This window comes from Passer domesticus, chromosome 10 (genome assembly GCF_036417665.1).
Source record: "Passer domesticus isolate bPasDom1 chromosome 10, bPasDom1.hap1, whole genome shotgun sequence".
In the NCBI taxonomy this organism is placed as follows: Eukaryota; Metazoa; Chordata; class Aves; order Passeriformes; family Passeridae; genus Passer; species Passer domesticus.
Window position 1 is genome coordinate 42,258,282 of NC_087483.1, and position 19,144 is coordinate 42,277,425.

A 19,144-nucleotide genomic window follows, 5' to 3' on the forward strand; every position below is an offset into this window, starting at 1 on the left:
TTGCAGGGATGAGCCAGGAAGCCACAAGAACTGCTGTGGTATTCCCTGTTCCTGCTTTTTTGTGGAATTTAACCAGGAATTTACGGGGATGAGCCAAGAAGTGTAAAAAACTGTGTGGCTTTCCCTGTTCCTGCTTTTATCATGGATTTTAACTAGGAATTTACAGGGATGAGCCAGGAAGTCACAAAAACTGCTGCGGTATTCCCTGTCCTTACCTTTTTTTGTGGATTTAAACAGGGAATTTGCAGGGATGAGCCAGGAAGTCACAAGAACTGCTGTGGTATTCCTGTTCCTGCTTTTTTTTTGTGGATTTTAACCAGGAATTTACAGGGATGAGCCAAGAAGTGTAAAAAACTGTGTGGCATTCCCTGTTCCTGTTTTTATCATGGGTTTAAATCAGGAATTTACAGGGATGAGGCAGGGAGTCACAATAAACTGCTGTGGTATTCCCTGTTCCTGCTTTTTTTGTGGATTTTAACCAGGAGTTTTCAGGGATGAGGCAGGGAGTCACAATAAACTGCTGTGGTATTCCCTCTTCCTGCTTTTATCATGAATTTGAACAGGGAATTTTCAGGGATGAGGCAAGGAGTCACAATTCACCAGTGTGGCATTCCTGTGCCAGTTTTATTGGGAATATCCCCTGTTATTATTATCCTGTTATAATATCACCTGTGCTGGCAGGAGCCAAACATCCGGATTTTTATCCTTGCCAGGACCATTTCCTCCTTTATTTCCACCAATGTTGTCCTCTGGAAAACTCCTGCATCCTCGCCCAGTTCCTCTTCCCGTCTCTGCCCTCCCCAGACCCAATCCCAGTGAGAAATTTGGGTTTTTGCAGGTACAACACCCTGCCGAGCCGGAGGACCCTGAAGAACTCGCGGCTGGTGAGCAAGAAGGACGACGTGCACGTGTGCATCATGTGCCTGAGGGCCATCATGAACTACCAGGTGAGCTTCCCCTGCAGTCCCGGGCCTGTGAGGGCTGGGGTTTGGGAGGTGAAATGGTGGCAATGTCGAGATTCTCAGAAAATGGGAAGGGATGGCACAATGGTGTGCTTTAGGGGTGTAGGGAAAGGGCAGGGAGAGCCTGGATGTGTTGGGTCAGCTCCTGTGCAGGAGTCAGTGCCTGCAGGACACTCGGGTTTGGCAAACTGCAAGTTTTGGAACTGCAAATTCCAGCTTAGACAATAAACGAGGCACAGTTGAATAGGGATTGGAGGAGGAAGGAACGAGCAGAAGGGTTGGGAATGGTGTAGGAGCAGCTCTGGGACCCTTTGTGTTGCTGAAGTGGGCAAACCCAGCACTTCCAACGCTGCTGATGGCAGGGAATTGTAAACTCATGGAATTGTAAACTCATGGAGTTTACAATTGGAATTGTAAAATGATGGAATTGTAAACTCATGGAATTGTAAACTCATGGAATTGTAAACTCATGGAATTGTAAAATGATGGAATTGTAAAGCCATGGAATTGTGAAATAACTCATGGAATACCCAGAGCTGGAAGCTGTGATGGACGGTGGGAGAATGAAATACTCTGGATTTGAATTCCATGAGGTTTTGTTTGTCGTGCAGCGCTGGAGGGGCTGCCAGGGAGGAGGGATTGCTGGGGTTTGGGGTCAGGCTGAGGCAGGATTGTCCCTTCTCCTTCCAGTATGGATTCAACATGGTGATGTCCCATCCTCACGCCGTTAACGAGATTGCACTGAGCCTGAACAACAAGAACCCCAGGTAGGCTCTCTGGCTCCTAGGGCTGAGCAGGCAGGTGAGTACAGGGGGCTGGAAGGGGCTGCCACAGGGGCTGTGCAGGAGAAGCCAGGCTGTGCTCTGGGTCAGCTGGGGGCTGGAGTGGTGCAGACAAACGAGCAGTGGGTGTCTGGTTCCAGCGCTTCCAGGAGCTGCTGCTTCTCCAGCTGTAATTGTGGCTCCAGGCTGAAGGAGGGTGGACTTAGGTGGGACCTTGGGAAGGAGTTCCTGGCTGGGCTGGAATTCCCAGAGCAGCTGGGGCTGCCCCTGGATCCCTGGCAGTGCCCAAGGCCAGGCTGGAGCAGCCTGGGACAGGGGGAGTGTCCCTGCCATGGCAGGGGTGGCACTGGATGGGCTTTAAGCTCCTTCCCACCCCAACCATCCTTTTGGGATGAATTTTGGGATTCAGCTGAAATGTGGCTGCTGGGGCCCTTCTGCTCCATTCATTGCCAGGAAACCCCAGTGGCAATGAGCAGCTTCATGTGGGATTTTCCTGAAGAGAGGGAGAATCTTCTATAGGAAATGTTATCCAAGAACCTTAGCTTGGAATTCCTCTGGGAGAGGGTTTCACTCCTGTTCTGGCTCAGGCTGCAGCCACAGCCAGGATGCTGGAGCTCCTCACTGGGACTGCTGGTGATTCCATGTCCCTCCTCTCCCACACATCCCTGAGATCCCTCCTCCAGCAGATCCTGGAGTTCTGAACCTTGGCAGGTCAAACCAGTCCAGCTCTGCCCCAGAGATGCTTCCAAGGAAAGGTGGAACAGGGGGTGAGCTGATAACCTCACTGGGTGTGTATTCCCAGCCTGGGCTGAGGCTGGGAGCAGGAATCCTGTCCTGAGGGAAGCAGCTTCTTCCTTTCTTTTATTCAGCCCCAAGACAGCAAGCCAAGAATAAATGGGAAGTTTATTGGTTTTATAATTTTTTAAATAATTTTTGTCATAATTTTTAATCATCATTTTTTATCATAATTTTCATCAATTTCCAGTGCCTGGAAATCAGGGGAGAACCCAAGTTTCCACTTTTGGCAGAAGTGGGTTATTTGGATTTTGGTGGATAAAAAGGCTGCTGTGAAATGTGACTGGAATAATCTGGGGACAAACCCCTGCTCAGCCCCCAGCCTGGGTTTGTTTGGGCCCTGGGGGAGCTGTTGGAGAGCCCTGAGGTTGGGAGCTCAGGCTTGGCTGGGGTGTGCCCAGGGGAAGCAGCAGCTCCAGGGAATTCTGCTCACCCCGGAGGCGTGGGCAGCTCTGGAGCCTCCAGCCCCAGGGATCTCCATCCCCTCCCCTCCGAGGGAATATTGCAGCACATCCCCACCACAGCTCCTTGATCCTGAGAAACCCTGCAAGTTCTTCCTGTGGCAGGAGGAAAATAAAGCAACCGACCCTTGAGGAGGCAGAATTGAACATTCCATTTAAAATTTCCTAGGGAAGTGACCATTTTTTCTGGTTTCCAAAGATAACCTTGACCCTTTGAGAGCCCACAAGGTATTTCTTGTTCTGTAACATCTGCTTTGAGTCGCTGCTTGAGCATGGGACTAATTTTTTTCTGTGTGTGCATGGTTTGCCTCTGCTCAGAGCTCAGCTGCCCAGAAAGTCTTTTGTTTTCCAGGAATCCTGGAAGGAAATACTGTGGATTATTTCCATGAGGGTTACACCGAGTTTGCTGCATGTTTTTCCCTCAGTGATCTCGTTTTCTCTCTGCTTCACTGCTGAAAATCAGCTCAAATTCCTGATTTTTAAGGAGAAGGACGTGCTCCAACAGCCTGTGTTCCTGCAGTGAATTGTGTGTGTGTATGTGGGGAGCTATAAATACAAATTATCACAGAGAATAATTCAGATTTGTGTCAGGGAAACCACGGATTGGAATTTTAAGCCCTCCCATTAAAAACTGGCTCCAGGGGAGGTGGCTGGGGGTGCAGAGCTGCTCCTCCAGGTGCGTGCAGGGAATCCCCTGGGAGCAGCGGCACTCAGACACTGCCCTGCCTTTGCCAGAGTTCTGCCTTTCTGCTTGAGTTTCCAGCTTGGGATTCCATCCCTGCATGGTTTGGGAGGCTTTAGGGAGCTGCATGGTGCCAGGAGAGGCGAAGCTCCCCGAGCAGCACCTGCACCCTGCAGGGACCCATGGCAGGGTCACACCCGGGACGGGGCTGGCTGCCACCTTCCCCCAGCAGGACCTGCCCCTGAGGCTCTCCCTCCCTGCTGTGCTCTCTCCACAGGACCAAGGCGCTGGTGCTGGAGCTGCTGGCCGCCGTCTGCCTGGTGCGGGGGGGCCACGAGATCATTTTGGCTGCGTTTGATAACTTCAAGGAGGTTGGTGCAGCTGCTTCCACATCTGGGGTCCCCTCTTCTCTCCTGACTGGCTGGAGCCTCCTCATCCAGCTGAGGTCCCTGCAGGAGGGATTTTCCAGCAGCTGCAGGTTCCCCTGGTGTCCACTCCGTGGTTCCGTGGTTGTGCAGCACAGCTGGAATTCCAGCAATTCCAGCACCTCTTATTCCAGCACCTCCCGGGGCAGGCAGACTGGAATGGGATATCCCAGCTGAGCTTATCTCAGCCCTATCTCAAATAAAAAATACCTACGAGAAATAATAAATAATAATTATTTATTATTAACTTAATAATATATATAATACATTATATATATTTTATATATATAATATATAAAATATATTTTATATATAATATATAAAATATATTTATAATATATATTCTATATATTCGATATATTCTATATATTATATATAATATACAGTATATATATAATATATAATATATTATATATATTATATATATAATTATATATATATTTATTTATATATATAAATTATATATATAATATATATATTTATATATTATATATGTAATAAACACTATACATAATTATTAATAATATAATTATATCTTATAAATAAAAATAAACAAACCCAATAAATAAATCAAATAATCAATAAATTAATTAAAGACATGTAAATGTAAATTATAAATATATAATTATAATTGAAATTATATATAATTATTACATATAATTAATCAAACAGTAAAAACCTACAACAAAATAAACACTCCTCAGCATAGAACCTCAATGCTAACAAACATCTTAAAAAAAACGATTCAAAAAACTTCTGAAAACAGCAAATCAAAAACTCAAAAAAACCCTCACCACTCTCCGTAAAACTCCTCAACAAAATAATGCCACAGAAATAATAACGACAAAACTCACCAAAAAATCATATTTCAAGTATTAAAAAATTAAACATATAACAAAATTTTAGCCAAAATCTACAAAAAATACACAAACACCAAATTGTTACCCAAAATACAAAAACATCCCCACTATACAAATCAGTTCTATTGCAAACATAACATACATAAAAATCTTTTACCAGAAAAGGTGTTTCCCAACAAGTAAAACCACCATATAAAAATGCAAGTATTAATAATAATTCAACTACTGGAAATAATAATAATTCGGATTACTGGAATAATATTATCAACGTTTATGCAAAAAAGCTGTAATTCCAAAAATTCCAGCACCTTTTATTCCAGCACCTCCCAGGGTAGGCAGGCTGGAATGGGATATCCCAGCTGAGCTGGAGAATTTCCAAAGAACTGGAAACAATAATAATTCAAACACTGCTGGAAGGGGATATCCCAGCTGAGCATTCCCAGCCCTTTGGTGTCCATGGATCTGGGAGAAGCTGCTCTGTGGTTTTATCCACGTTCCCTGAGGATGGTGCTACAGGAGGAGCAGAATTCCAGCAGAGCTTTGGGGTGCTGGAAACCAAACACTGAGAGCTCTGTGGGATCCACGCTGGGGTCTGAGTGGGACAGGGAGCCAGGATTGTTCCCTGTGCAGGGAACACTTCCCAGCACTGGCTCTCACCCAGCAAAGCTGCTGTGTTGGTTCATACAAAAATATTCCAGAATAATCGGATTTGGGAGGGGAGGGTGTGCTCGTGGCAGCTCTGGGTGGGACATCATCTGGAATTTGCAAATAAACCCAGGATTCAGGTGCTTTGGAAAAAACAGAACTGAGGAGCTTTTCTGAAGGTGGTCCATGACTTTGAAGAACCCAATGTGTTTTGCTCCAAGGCAAGGAGGAATGCCAAGAAAACAAATTGGGATTCAGCTCATCCAGACAGATTTAGGAAGGTCACTCTGGAATTCTGAGCAGCTGATTGTTGCACTGATTTATTTTCACTCCTCCTTCAGCCAGGGATAATTTTCTCTTTTTTTCCCCTCCCTGTCATTTGGGTTTCTCCCTAATTACAGAGAAAAGTCAGCTCTGAGCTGTGGCACAGCCTGGTGCAACTCTGCTCCTTCCACTCATGGACAAGACCCAGTTTTTAAGGAGAAAAGAGATAAAAAGAGTTCTTTTGTAATTACAAACACACAAGAATTGTGCCTGGCTCCTCAGCCTCACCCCACAGGTGCCACATGGAATTATTAATGACATTTTAACCAGGGGAATCCTGGCTGGAGAGGCTCTGAGCAGGCAGGTAAGGAGTGTTCTTGCTCTTTTTGGGGCTGAGCCCAGTGTGGTGCTGCTTTTCAGGTGTGTGGGGAGAAGCAGCGCTTCGAGAAGCTCATGGAGCACTTCCGGAACGAGGATAACAACATTGACTTCATGGTGAGTGGCATTTGCCAGAAACTCCTGCTTTTCCCATCATCTTCCTTCCCTGGGCCCTTCTGCTGGCTCTGTGGCAGCAGGGAGGGTGTTGGTTCCGGGGCTGATGGCAAAAATCTCCCAAATCTGGGGTTTTAAGGTTTTTGCTGGAGTGTGAGAAACTGAAATCCTAATTTAATCAGGAAAAGTCTGCCTTGAATTCCTGCTCAGTGCTTGGATCCAATGTGGGCCTGTTCTGAGTAGGATTTCCCACCCCAGCACTGGAATTCTGAGGCCTCTGTTACACTTTGTATCAATTTAGTGCTGAGCTTTGTGTACAGGGCCTTCTGCTGCCAAAAATCAGGAGTTAGAGCACCAGTGAGGTGATTCCTGTGGGCTCCAGGAATGTTTCCAGGATGGGATCACAGCCCTGAGGGCCAGCAGGTTAAAATGAGGTGCTGTGAGGGAGGCAGGCTGGCAATCCCTTGGATTTAAAAAAAAAAAGGAGGAAATGGCATGATCCTTGCAGTTTCCCTCAAGGCACCCAGCCTGGAGTCTCAGATTTATCCCTTCCATTTTTCCTCTGGGCCCTGGAACAGAGGGAAGTGGCCAAATCCCAGTGCCAAACTGGTGATCCAGGGGGTGCCTTCAGTTCCTTCTTCCCACCAAAAGACCCCAAAAGAGATGTGGAGTCTCTGGAGGAAAATCAGATTGTTTCAATCCTCAGGTTCCTCCTAGAAATCTGGGAGGGATCCCAGTGGATGTTGGGGAGCTGCTCTGCAGTGTTGCTCGCAGGATGGGGTTTTATCCCTGAGAAACCCAGCAAGGATGAGGGAAATTCCTTCCTGGAGCAGCTCCAGGGGTGGCAGAAGGGATCCTGAGAGGCCTGGGGGAACCTTGCCACAGGTAGTGGCAAGGGAAGGACAAATTTTTGAGATTTGTACCCCAATTCCTGCCACTCCACAGGAGATTTCCCCACATCCCATACCCTGGAGAGCCTTTGCCTTGCCCTGGCTGGCTTGGGATGTGTGTGGATGCCAATCCCTGGGATCTGCTCCATGTTCAGCCTGGGAAGTGTGCTTTGGGCAACCACAGAGGTCCTTTTGTGCAAGTCCCCTTTGCTAAACTGGGGCTTCCAGGCCCAGATTAATCTCACTTTTCCAGCTGTTTAAAACCTAGGCCTGGATCAATCTCCCTTTTCCAGGCTGTTTAGACCCAGGCCCAGGTGAATCTCCCTTTTCCAGGCTATTTAGACCCAGGCCCAGGTGAATCTCCCTTTTCCAGGCTGTTTAGACCCAGGCCCAGGTGAATCTCCCTTTTCCAGGCTGTTTAGACCCAGGACTGCTTTTCCAGAGCCTGGAGCCTGCCCTGGCCCGGGCAGCATTCCTGCTCTGGGGAGGTGACTGTGCAGACATGACTTAATTCCTGGAATGCTCATTCCCCCTCATCCCAGCAGCCCAAGATTCCCTGAGCCCAGCCTGGCCTGGAATGGAGCAGCTCAGGAGAGCAGCTGCTGCTTTTCCCTTGAGGAACCACAGGGAAATGTGCTCGTGGCTGTGCCCGGCCTGGGGAGCGTGGTCAGATCCTGCTCCTGGGATCCTGTCCCAGGGCTGGTCCCACAGATCCCATCCCTGGGGATACCTGGGAGTGGGGGCTCGTGGGGGAATTTTGAGTAAGTTAGAGACATGACTTCTGGGTTACTTCAGATGATGCAATTTATTTTTGTTCTGCATAAGTAAGAAAGGTGACCTTGGTTCACATCTTCACCACACAGCTCAGAAGGTCACAAAACCTCTAATTATAGGAACTTCTAAAGATTTATTGACCAATAAAACATTACTAACAAAGATATTTATATTTTTAACTTAATCTTTAAATGTTTTATCTTATGAACTCATAGTGTAAACTTTCTTAATCATACTGTAACACACAGACCTACAGTACTATATTCTAAACTTCTTGTTACCTTTGTAACTATTTTATAAATAGTTTATTTTTTATTTTTTCTGTATCTTAAACTCTGAAATTCTAAACTTGTTTTTTTTTTAACTTAACTTTAAACGATAAATTTACATTCTCACTTCTGTCACTTAAGTTTAGAAGCCTTTTCCAGAGACCAAATCCTGCATTTCCTTCTCAGACCAAATCCTGTATTTCCTTCTGACCTTTGGCTTGGGAGCCCGAGGTTCCGAGGTCTCCCTGCACTCCGAGTTGCAGGGCCTGGGCTCACCTGGCTGTCCTTGCAGGTGGCCTGCATGCAGTTCATCAACATCGTGGTGCACTCCGTGGAGGACATGAACTTCCGAGTGCACCTGCAGTACGAGTTCACCAAGCTGGGCCTGGACGAGTACCTGGACGTGAGTCTGGAGCTGCTGCCATGCCCAGCCCCTCACCCCACGGCCTCGGGGCTGTCCCACAGCCTGGCCAGCAGGGAATGGCTGCAGCCAGCTGGAATTACAGCCCCGAGCTAAATCTGGAGCCTGATAACAAAGGGAGGATGAACCACAGCCATCCTCGCCCTGCCACGTCCCCCAGCGCCAGCCACGGGGCTCCCTCCTTCTCCAGGCTGGAGAAGTCTCCCTTGGGATTCTCTGACAGCCACGAGTCCTCTGCTGTCTGTCTGTCAGCTGCTTCTTTGTTTCCCCGTCCCTATTTTCCATGGGATCCCAGGATCGTTGGGGTTGGAAAGGACCTGAAAGGGTTTCTCAATCCTCTCCTGCCATGGTCAGGGACCCTTCCACTGCCCCAGGCTGCTGCAAGCCCCTCCAGCCTGGCCCTGGACACTTCCAGGGATTGGGGCAGCCACAGCCTCCCCAGGCAGCATTTTCTCCCTGTCCTTGGGAGATATCCATGGAAACCCTGCTGCTGTTGGCATGGGAATGACTTGTCCCTGCAGATCCCTGCTCAGTGTGCACCAGGAGAGCGATTTGGGGTCTGTGGGATGTGTTTGGACAGGGCTGCCCTGGCTGTGGGTGTGTTTGGGGTCTGGGGGTGGCTCTGGGGAATCCATGGGAAGCAGGCAGAGCCTTCCCAGTGAGGAAGGAGACAGAGGAACAACAGAGGAAATCATGGAGTGGTTTGGGCTGGAAGGGACCCTAGATCTCACATTCCATGGGCAGGAAAGCTGTAATGTCCCCTGGAGGGACAGAGGATAAGACCCTTCCCAACTGAACTGGGAATGTTTGGTGTCCAGAGGGCTTCCCTGGGTGGTGGAGGTGCCCTGAGCTCCCCCTGTCCCCCAGCCCTGCCCCAGTGCCCGGTGTCACCGGTGTCCCCTGTGTCCCCTGTGTGCCCTGGGCCCTGCAGAAGCTGAAGCACACGGAGAGTGACAAGCTGCAGGTGCAGATCCAGGCCTACCTGGACAACGTGTTCGACGTGGGGGCTCTGCTGGAGGACGCCGAGACCAAGAACGCAGCCCTGGAGAGGGTGGAGGAACTGGAGGAAAACCTGTCCCACGTGAGTGGCCCACGGTGCCACCCGGATTCTGGGCTGGCCACTTTGGGGGGAGGATCACTGGGAAAAAGCCTTGGGGTCACTGGGGCTCCGAGCTGGGACAGGACCAGGCACTGGTTTGTGCTTCCAGGAGGATTCACCTGGCACAGGAGCCTGTGCACAGGTGTAGAGGCTGGGAGAGCTGATTTCCATGGAAAACTCCAACTCCTCAGCAGAGCAGGCCCAAAATAGGGGAAAAAACATCCTGGCTGTGCTTTAAATGGGCTCAGGAGGGAAGGGGCTGGAAAATCCTCTTGTGTCTACACAGGATCTTCTGTCTCAGGATTTGCTGTCCCAAACCTTGGGGTCAGTTCCTTTAGGCTGGAAGATAAGGCCTGGCTTTTGGAAAATAATAAAAAAGGGATTTTCCATACTTTAAAACTGAGAAAAGGCTTTTCCTTCTCTCAGCATCCCTGTGTTCCCATCACTTGGAATAAATAATGTGCAGTGTTTGTCCCTCTGAGGTTGTAGGGGTCAGGGAATAGTTTTGAGTTGGCAGGGACATTAAAACCCATCCACTTCAGCCCCTGCCATGGGCAGGGACAGCTTCCACTATCCCATGCTCCAAGCCCATTCCAACCTGATGTCACCCATCTCAGGCAGGAATCTGTTCACTTTCCAAGGAAAGGCTTCAGGGTTTCCTGCAATATCAGTAATTTATCCAAAATGGATACCTCTTACTTTGATGGATAAACCCCCAGTTTTCCAGTTCTTTAATCCATTTCTCTTTTGCTGGGTAGTTATCTGAAAAACTCCAGGACACGGAGAACGAAGCCATGGCCAAGATTGTGGAACTGGAAAAGCAACTGATGCAAAGGAGCAAAGAACTGGACGTGATCAGGGTGAGTGGGGCAGGGCAGCCCTGGGTGGAGATCACAGACCTGGGCCAGGGGAGTTCTCTTGGCTTCCCAATATTGAACTTGGGATAGATTTCAGGTGGAATTGTTTGTGTGTGGGATGGACAGAAATCCCTTTGGATGTGCCAGGGATCTGTGAGTGAGGTGGACACATCTCATTCCCCAGGTGTGGGGCATTCCAGGTGGGAGTTTTGGACCTGTGGAGGTCCCAAAGGGTGGGAGAATCCCAGAATTTCTCTGGGGGGGCTGCCCTGGGCACGTGCAGCGCAATCCTTTCTCTGGACCAGGATGTTCTGATCCTGCCCTTGGGATTCTGAATGCACATTCCCTGCTCCTGTGTCATTCCAGGAGATCTACAAGGATGCCAACAGCCAGGTTCACACCCTGAGGAAGATGGTGAAGGAGAAGGAGGAAGCCATCCAGCGCCAGTCCACGCTGGAGAAGAAGATCCACGAGCTGGAGAAGCAGGGAACCATCAAGATCCAGAAGAAAGGGGATGGGGACATCTCCATCCTTCCCGTGGCCCTGGGCTCCGGGATGGTGCCAGCAGGAGCAGAGGCAGTGCCAGGGACCTGTGCCACACCTGGAGCTGCCTCCTCGGTGCCACTGCCCCCACCTCCTCCCCCCCTGCCCGCCCTGCCAGGCTCTCCTGAGGCAGGTGAGGAAGGAGGCAGAGCCCAGCTGTGGGCACCACACCTCCCTGGGCAGTTCCAGTGCCTGGCCACCCTTCCCCTGGGGACACTCCTCCTGATGCCCAGCCTGAGGCCGTTCCCTCTCCTGCTGTCCCCGTTCCCTGGGAGCAGAGTGTGACCCCCACCTGGCTGCCCCCTCCCTCTGCTTTCCCATGGATGGAAAAGTTGGTCCCATCTTTCCTGGGGGCACTTCCAGGCGCTGAAGGCCTTTGGGGGCTCAGGGTGGGGAGGGGACACGGCGGGCATGCTGTGGCTCTTTGTGCCCCTTCCCTCCACAGTAACTCCATTTTCCCTCCATCCCACAGTGCCCAACGGCCCCGTGGCAGTGCCTGTGCCACCTCCACCTCCTCCTCCACCTCCTCCTCCTCCTCCTCCTCCTCCTCCTCTGCCGGGCCCGGCTCCGGACGCGGCTCCAGCGGCTCCGCTGCCGCCTCCGCCGCCCTTGGCTCCCCCCCTGCCCGGCACGGCCTCGCCCACCGTGGTCTTCAACTCTGGCCTGGCAGGTAAAGCTCCCTCAGGGCACCCTGGACAAACCCCCTTGTTCCTCTCCGGGGTCGGGATGAGGAGCTCCTGGAAGGAAGGAGCATTCCGGGGTCTCTGAGGTTTGCCAGAGGAGCTGCGGCTGTTCCGTGCGCCCCTGGGAGTGTCCAGCTTGGAGCAGCTGGGATGGGGGAGCTGGAGGATCCTTCATGTCCTTCCCACCCCAAACCAGTGGGAAAGTCTGGGATTTATCAACCCAGCCGTTTGGGTTTGGTCTGGAGGAGTCGGATTCTCCAGTGGAGCAAAACTCACACCAAAAGTATTTTATAAACAGGGTCGGTTTTGACTTTGACAAAATATGGGTTTGACTTCTTCTGAGAAGAAGTATCGTGCAAAATTTGTGAATTTTTTGTGGAAATTTGGGAGGAAAAGGCAAAATCTGGGTATTTTTTGGAAGGAAGAGCAATGTGCTGCCCATCCATGTTTTAGTCATTGCCTCCTGCCAGGTGTCTCAGGGCCCACTGGTGTCCCCGGAAATCCCCAGAGCTCGTTAGGGGATCCCCAAGCAAGAGACTCTCATTAAGAGCTTTGTTAAAGACAAAAAATCTACTTAAATATTCCAGCCTGTAAAGGTTCCTTGGAAGGCAAAAAGCATCCTGGCTCAGAGGGTCCCAGGGTGTTTTGTAGGAATATCCATCCCCGAGGGGAAGGCTGATCCCTTGGGATGTGGCTGTGGAGGTGCCTGGGGGCTGCTGGGCTGCAGATCCCATTTTTCAGTGGGAATTCTGAGGGAATGGGACTGGAAGTGCCTTTTCTGGGTGCAGGGCTCTGCAGGAAGGAGCATTGCCAGGGCAGGAACGCTGTGGGGCCAGGGGGAGCTGGGAAATAACAAATGCTGCTTTTCTGACCTCTCCTAACACTTGTTTCTCTGTTCCTTCTGCTTCCTGCTAAGATGGGCCCATCAAGCTCTTCTGTAGGTTCCTTCCTGCTAAGTATTCCTTCTCCTGGCATTCCCTGTGGCCTGGGGGTGTCCAGGGGCACCGGGGGGCTCCAGGGGAAGGGCAGGGGGAGGTTGGAGCCAACCCTTGGGATTTGGGCACCCAGAGCTCGGGAAGGGAGGAGGAGGAGGAGGAGGAAGGGGAATCTGAAGGGGTTCTGGGCTGCATTGTCTTTGCCACGAGGCATTCCTGCCTTCCCTGCTCTGGTGGAGTAGTTAATTATCCACTCCAATGTATGCACAAGTAGAAAATCCATTTTTCCATGGGTGTTCAAAGCTATTCCTTCTTTCAGGAATTATTTGAAGTAACCCCATCAATTAAGCAGAGAGCAAAACCCTGTTTAGTGTAGATGAGCACAAGCTGGATAAATACAGTTCCCAAAACACCCACTGGAATATTCTGGGTATTCCCTGTTATCCACTTGGTGTGCAGCACTGCAGGACCAGGGTTTCTGTTCCATGTTTGCCAGGTTTTTTGGGGGAGTAATTCAGGAGCAAAAGGTTGATTGATGGACTTTAATACATTGATTTTGTAGCAAGGAGCAAATTTGTGTTCTCATGTAAGGAAAAGGAAATGAGAACTGGATTATGGAAATTATACATGTGGCTTCCAGATTGAATGGAATAGGAATAGGATGGGAATGGGAATAGAAGTAGGAGTAGAAATAGGATTAAGAATAGAAATAGGAGTAGGAATAGAAATAGGGATAGGAATAGGAATAGGAATAGGAATACAAATAGAAATAGGAGTAGAAATAGACACAGGAATAGGAAAAGGAATAGAAATAGAAATAGGAGTAGAAATAGACACAGGAATAGGAATAGGGTTGTTCCCTTGCTCAGTCAGGCCTCATTTCCAGATTTCATTTTCACAGCTCCTCTGTTTAAATTCCTAAATTACTTCAAAGTTCCCAAATGGCTCAGATTTGCTGGATTTACAGCACAGGAATTAAAACCTGGTTTTAAACCCCTGTTAAAGCCCAGCTTTGCTGCAGCTCATCCCCTTTAGCCTTGAAACTCAGACCTGCTGAGAAGGTGCCCCACTGCAGTTTCCCCAAATCCCATTTCCCAAAACCTTGGGAACAGGGTTTTTTCCCTTCCTGTCACCTGTTTGTGCACAGCTCAGAGTGGCTCTGCCAGCAGCAGGACAGGGCTGAATTCACCCACTCCCCTCCTTTTCCATGGAATGTGGGCAGAACCTGGGAGTTCAGATCCATCCAGGCAGCTCGTGGGGGTACAGGGGTCCCAGCTTTCCCCTGGGAAGGTTTGCAGAGCCCTGGGCTGGTGCTGTCCTGCTGAGGGCTGGGGTTCCCCTCTCCAGCAGTGACTCCTTCCAGGATCCCAGTGGGATAATGAGCTCTGCCCAGCTCTTCCCAGTGCTGGGCCCCACAGGGGGGCTGTGCCGAGCATTCCCAGGCGGTGTGTGAGGAGTTGCCCTGTCCTGTGCTGTCCCCAGCTGTGAAGATCAAGAAGCCCATCAAGACCAAGTTCCGCATGCCCGTGTTCAACTGGGTGGCCCTGAAGCCCAACCAGATCAACGGCACCGTCTTCAACGAGATCGACGACGAGCGCATCCTCGAGGTGCCCCCTCCCTCCCTGCTGCCCAGCAAACATGGAACCGTGGGATGTTGGCCTTGGAAAGGCCTCTCAGCCCAGCCAGTCCAGCCCTCAAGCCGGCACTGCCCCGTGTCCCCGAGTGCCACGTGCACAGGGGTTAAATCCCGCCAGGAATGGGGGCTCCAGCCCTTCCACTGCCTGACCACGCTTCCCAGTGTCCAGTATTCCCTAATATCCAGCTAAATCTCTGCTGGAGCAGCCTGATTCCATTTGCTCTCCTCCTGTCCCTGTTCCCTGGGAGCAGAGCTGGCTGTCCCCTCCTGTCAGGGGGTTGTGGGGGAGATCCCCACAGGGATAGGCACGGCAGTGGCCTTGGGACAGGGCTCATTCCAGGTCCTGCGTGTTCCCCTGGATGCTTTAGCCGAGGCTGGACAAAGCACCAGTGCTCACCAATGTTTTCCTGAATTTCTGAACCTGATAGAGCTGTTTGGGCTGGATTTCTGGGATGTGGCCAGATCTCTTCATCCCAGCTCAGGAGTGTGTTCCTTCCATCCCTCAGCTTGTGACAGAACTCTCTGGGTTCCAAAGCCAGGTTGGACAGGGTTGGAAAAGCCTGGGCTGGTGGGAAGGTTCCACCCCATGGCAGGGGGTGGAACTGGGATGAGCTTTAAGATTCCAAGCCCAAACCATTCCATGATTCCATGGCCCTGTCTCAGCCACCACAATGCTTTCCCTGCAGTTCTGGATTAGGGTTTAGTGTTCCCTGCAGGACAAACCCTTTCCTTTCCAGGATCTAAACGTGGATGAATTTGAGGAGATATTCAAAACGAAAGCCCAGGGCCCAGCCATGGATCTGACCTCCAGCAAGCAGAAGATCCCTCAGAAAGGATCCAACAAGGTCACACTGCTGGATGCCAACAGAGCCAAGAACTTGGCCATCACCCTGAGGAAAGCCGGGAAAACAGCGGACGAGATCTGCAAAGCCATCCACGTGTGAGTGCAGCCAAGGAATCCTGCCCCGGCTCCCTGGGAGGGCTGGGAAGTGCTGGTGGGAAAACTGCCGGGGGAAGGACGGGATGGTGGTGAATTCCCAGAAATCAGAGTTTGGTTTTGTTGCTGAGTCACTGCTGGGGTTGGACAAATCTGCACTTCCTTTATGAAAGCAGCTCCTTCCAGCCCATCCAGTGTGCCATGGCAGCTCCACGGTATTTCCTGTCCCAGGGAGCAAAATCCACAGGGAACCCAGGAAGGGGCAGCTCTCCTGGTTTGCTCCATGAAGGATGAGTTTAGTCCAGGTGCTGGAGCAGATTTTGCATGGAATTAGGTTTGTGGAGTGGCCTCAGGAAATTATATGGATCCTTCCCTGCTCCTGGGACAGGTGGAGCTGCTCCTCAGTGCTGATCCCAAATCCATCCTGGTCATGGCAAACATCTGCCCCTCCTCCCTTAAGGAATATCTCCAAAATGTGGATGCAGAAGCTTTGCCTTTGGCTGAGAATGACCTAAACCTGCCCCAGGTCCTGGCAGGTTCAGCAGTTGGGCTTTAGGGGGCTCTGGGCCATTTAAATACAAATACTTGCTCCTCCCCACCTCTTTTCCCTGGAAAAGTGACCCTGGAGGAGTGGAGGAATGGCCACGTGTTTGGAAATGGAAGCAGCATCATTCCCGTTATCCCTGGATCCTGTTCCCATCTCCATGGGCAGGGCAGGAGGAGTTCACAGCTTCTTCTTTGCTTGTTTTCTTGTGGGGCTGAATGCCAGACTGCTCTGGGTTGGGAGGGACCTTCAAGCCCATCCAGTTCATCCAGGGACACCTCCCACTGTCCCAGGCTGCACCAAGCCCCTCCAGCCTGGCTTTGGGCACTGCCAGGGATCCAGGGCAGCCCCAGCTGCTCTGGCAATCCCAGCCCAGCCAGGAATTCCCAATTCCCAATGTCCCACCCATCCCTGCCCTCTGGCAGTGGGAGCCATTCCCTGGCTCCTGTCCCTCCATCCTTGTCCCCAGTCCCTCTGCAGCTCTCCTGGAGCCCCTTCAGGCCCTGCCAGGGGCTCTGAGCTCTGCCTGGAGCCTTCCCTTCTCCAGGGGAGCATTCCCAGCTCTCCCAGCCCGGCCCCAGAGCTGAGGGACATCCCTGAGCTGGGCAGCTCCCTGTGAGCTCTGTGCCCACACCTCTCCTGGGCTCTTCCCCAGCTTTGACCTGAAGACGCTGCCGGTGGATTTCGTGGAGTGCCTGATGCGCTTCCTGCCCACGGAGAACGAGGTGAAGGTGCTGAGGCTCTACGAGAGGGAGAGGAAGCCCCTGGAGAACCTGTCGGACGAGGACAGGTTCATGATGCAGTTCAGCAAGATCGAGAGGCTGATGCAGAAAATGACCATCATGGCCTTCATCGGCAACTTCGCCGAGAGCATCCAGATGCTCACCCCGGTGAGGGACCATGGGTCATGGATCCAGCCCCTGGCCTGCACAGACACCCCAAAACCCCACCCCGGGCACCCCTGGGAATGCTATTCAAACACTCCTGGAGCTCTGGCAGCCTCGGGGCTGTGCCCATTCCCTGGGGAACCTGGGCAGCCTCAAAGGAATGTTGCTGGGAAAATTTAATCTTGGGCCCTTGGAACTGTGTTCCATCCAGCCTGAATGGCTGTAGGGGTTGGGATGTGAATCCTCCTTTACATCTGAGGGGGGTTTGGAATCCTGGAGTGTCAGGGCAGGGGAACATGCACAGAATCCCAGAGGGGGTTGGGGGGAGGGAATATAAGGATTATCCCATTCCACCCCCACAGACACCTCCCACTGTCCCAGGCTGCTCCAGCCTGGCCTGGGACATTCCAGGGATCCAGGGGCAGCCCCAGCTGCTCTGGCAATCCCAGCCCAGCCGGGAATTCCCAGTTCCCAATGTCCCACCCATCCCTGCCCTCTGGCAGTGGGAGCCATTCCCTGGCTCCTGTCCCTCCATCCTTGTCCCCAGTCCCTCTGCAGCTCTCCTGGAGCCCCTTCAGGCCCTGCCAGGGGCTCTGAGCTCTGCCTGGAGCCTTCCCTTCTCCAGGGGAGCATTCCCAGCTCTCCCAGCCTGGCTCCATGGCAGAGGGACACCAGTGCTCTGTCCATTGGAGTGGATGAAATCCAGGAAGTTTTTTTTCCAGGATGTGTTTGGATGTTCATTTTCCTCCTGGCTGGAAGTGCATTAACCAAAGCTCTCTCTGTGTTTCCCCACAGCAACTCCATGCCATAATCGCTGCCTCTGTCTCCATAAAGTCATCCCAAAAACTTAAGAAAATCCTGGAGGTAGGTCTGGTCTCAGCTCTCCTTCCAGGGGTGTCTAAACCTCCAGAAATTTGTCCTGAGAATTCCTGCTCTGCTCTGTTTCATCCTGGCAGATCATCCTGGCTCTTGGGAATTACATGAACAGCAGCAAACGAGGGGCTGTGTATGGATTTAAGCTGCAGAGTTTAGACCTGGTAAGAAAAGCAGAGATGTGCTGTGGGCAGCAGCTGGGAATTAGAGCTGTGGAGTTCTTGAGGCTGGAAAAACCTCCCAAGATCATGGAGTCCAACCATTCCCAGCCCTGCCAAGGCCACCACTGCCCCATGTCCCCAGTGCCACATCCACAGGGCTGTGAAATCCCTGCAGGGATGGGGACTCCACCATTCCCTGGGCAGCCCCTGCCAATCCCTGAGCCCCTTTCCATGGGGAAATTCCTGCTGTGCCCACCCTGAGCTGCCCTGGGCCAGCCTGAGGCCGTTCCCTCTGCTCCTGTCCCTGTTCCCTGGGAGCAGAGCCCGACCCCCGGCTGTGCCCTCCTGGCAGGGAATTCCAGAGAGGGAAAAGATCCCTGGGGATCCTCCTGTGCTCCAGGCTGAGCCCCTTCCCGGCTCCCTCAGGGATTCTGCAGCCCCTTCCCGGCTCCCTCAGGGATTCTGCAGCCCCTTCCCGGCTCCCTCAGGGATTCCCCAGCCCCTTCCCGGCTCCCTCAGGGATTCCCCAGCCCCTTCCCGGCTCCCTCAGGGATTCCCCAGCCCCTCAGGGTCCCTGCTGTCCCAGAGCTGTCCCCAGCCCCGGAGGTGCCCAGCAGTGCCAGCACAGGGTCGGGCACTGCCCTGGGCTGTGTCACACTGGGGCTGGCACAGCCACCGGCCTCTTGCCCCCTGGGCACCCCCAGATCCTCTCCCAGTTTTCCAGCCTCTCTGTCCCGACCCTGTGGCCCTTCAGGGGGTGCTGGGGACTGCACTGGTGGTTCCCAGCATGGAGAGCAGGCTGCAGCAGCCCCAGTGAGTCCCTTCTGTCCCCACCCCTGCGCTCCTGCCCCTCCCAGCTGCTGGAGACCAAGTCGACGGACCGGAAGCAGACGCTGCTGCACTACATCTCCAACGTGGTGAAGGAGAAGTACCAGCACGTGGCCCTGTTCTACAACGAGCTGCACTACGTGGAGAAGGCAGCAGCAGGTACAGCCCCCTCCTGAGCCCTGCCAGGCCGGGACACTCCTGGCACGGCTGGCAGGCTCAGCGTTGCTGTGCCCTCCCCAGTGTCCCTGGAGAACGTCCTGCTGGACGTGAAGGAGCTGCAGCGCGGCCTGGAGCTGACCAAGCGCGAGTATACCATGCACGACCACAACACCATGCTCAAGGACTTCATCCAGAGCAACGAGGGCAAGCTCAAGAAGCTCCAGGATGATGCCAAAATAGCCCAGGTACTTCTGTGGTCCCAGGATTTACAGTGGGGGGG

General features: G+C 52.1%; 1 protein-coding gene across 6 annotated transcripts in view; it reads left to right on the forward strand.

The window, feature by feature from the left end:
• Window positions 1-19,144, forward strand: part of FMNL2 (formin like 2) — a 110,564-nt gene that overhangs the window by 84,389 nt on the left and 7,031 nt on the right. For 3 of the 6 annotated variants that reach the window (XM_064435356.1, XM_064435352.1, XM_064435351.1), the window contains exons 7-23: window positions 839-947; window positions 1,653-1,729; window positions 3,960-4,053; window positions 6,297-6,371; window positions 8,594-8,704; window positions 9,654-9,803; window positions 10,580-10,681; window positions 11,045-11,354; window positions 11,694-11,891; window positions 12,821-12,841; window positions 14,322-14,446; window positions 15,213-15,415; window positions 16,612-16,846; window positions 17,639-17,707; window positions 17,800-17,880; window positions 18,735-18,864; window positions 18,946-19,109. In XM_064435356.1, the coding sequence (XP_064291426.1) occupies window positions 839-947; window positions 1,653-1,729; window positions 3,960-4,053; window positions 6,297-6,371; window positions 8,594-8,704; window positions 9,654-9,803; window positions 10,580-10,681; window positions 11,045-11,354; window positions 11,694-11,891; window positions 12,821-12,841; window positions 14,322-14,446; window positions 15,213-15,415; window positions 16,612-16,846; window positions 17,639-17,707; window positions 17,800-17,880; window positions 18,735-18,864; window positions 18,946-19,109 (2,254 nt within the window). The remainder of the gene's footprint in view (window positions 1-838; window positions 948-1,652; window positions 1,730-3,959; window positions 4,054-6,296; window positions 6,372-8,593; window positions 8,705-9,653; window positions 9,804-10,579; window positions 10,682-11,044; window positions 11,355-11,693; window positions 11,892-12,820; window positions 12,842-14,321; window positions 14,447-15,212; window positions 15,416-16,611; window positions 16,847-17,638; window positions 17,708-17,799; window positions 17,881-18,734; window positions 18,865-18,945; window positions 19,110-19,144) is intronic. The other 3 variants (XM_064435357.1, XM_064435354.1, XM_064435353.1) reach the window with 1 other exon arrangement.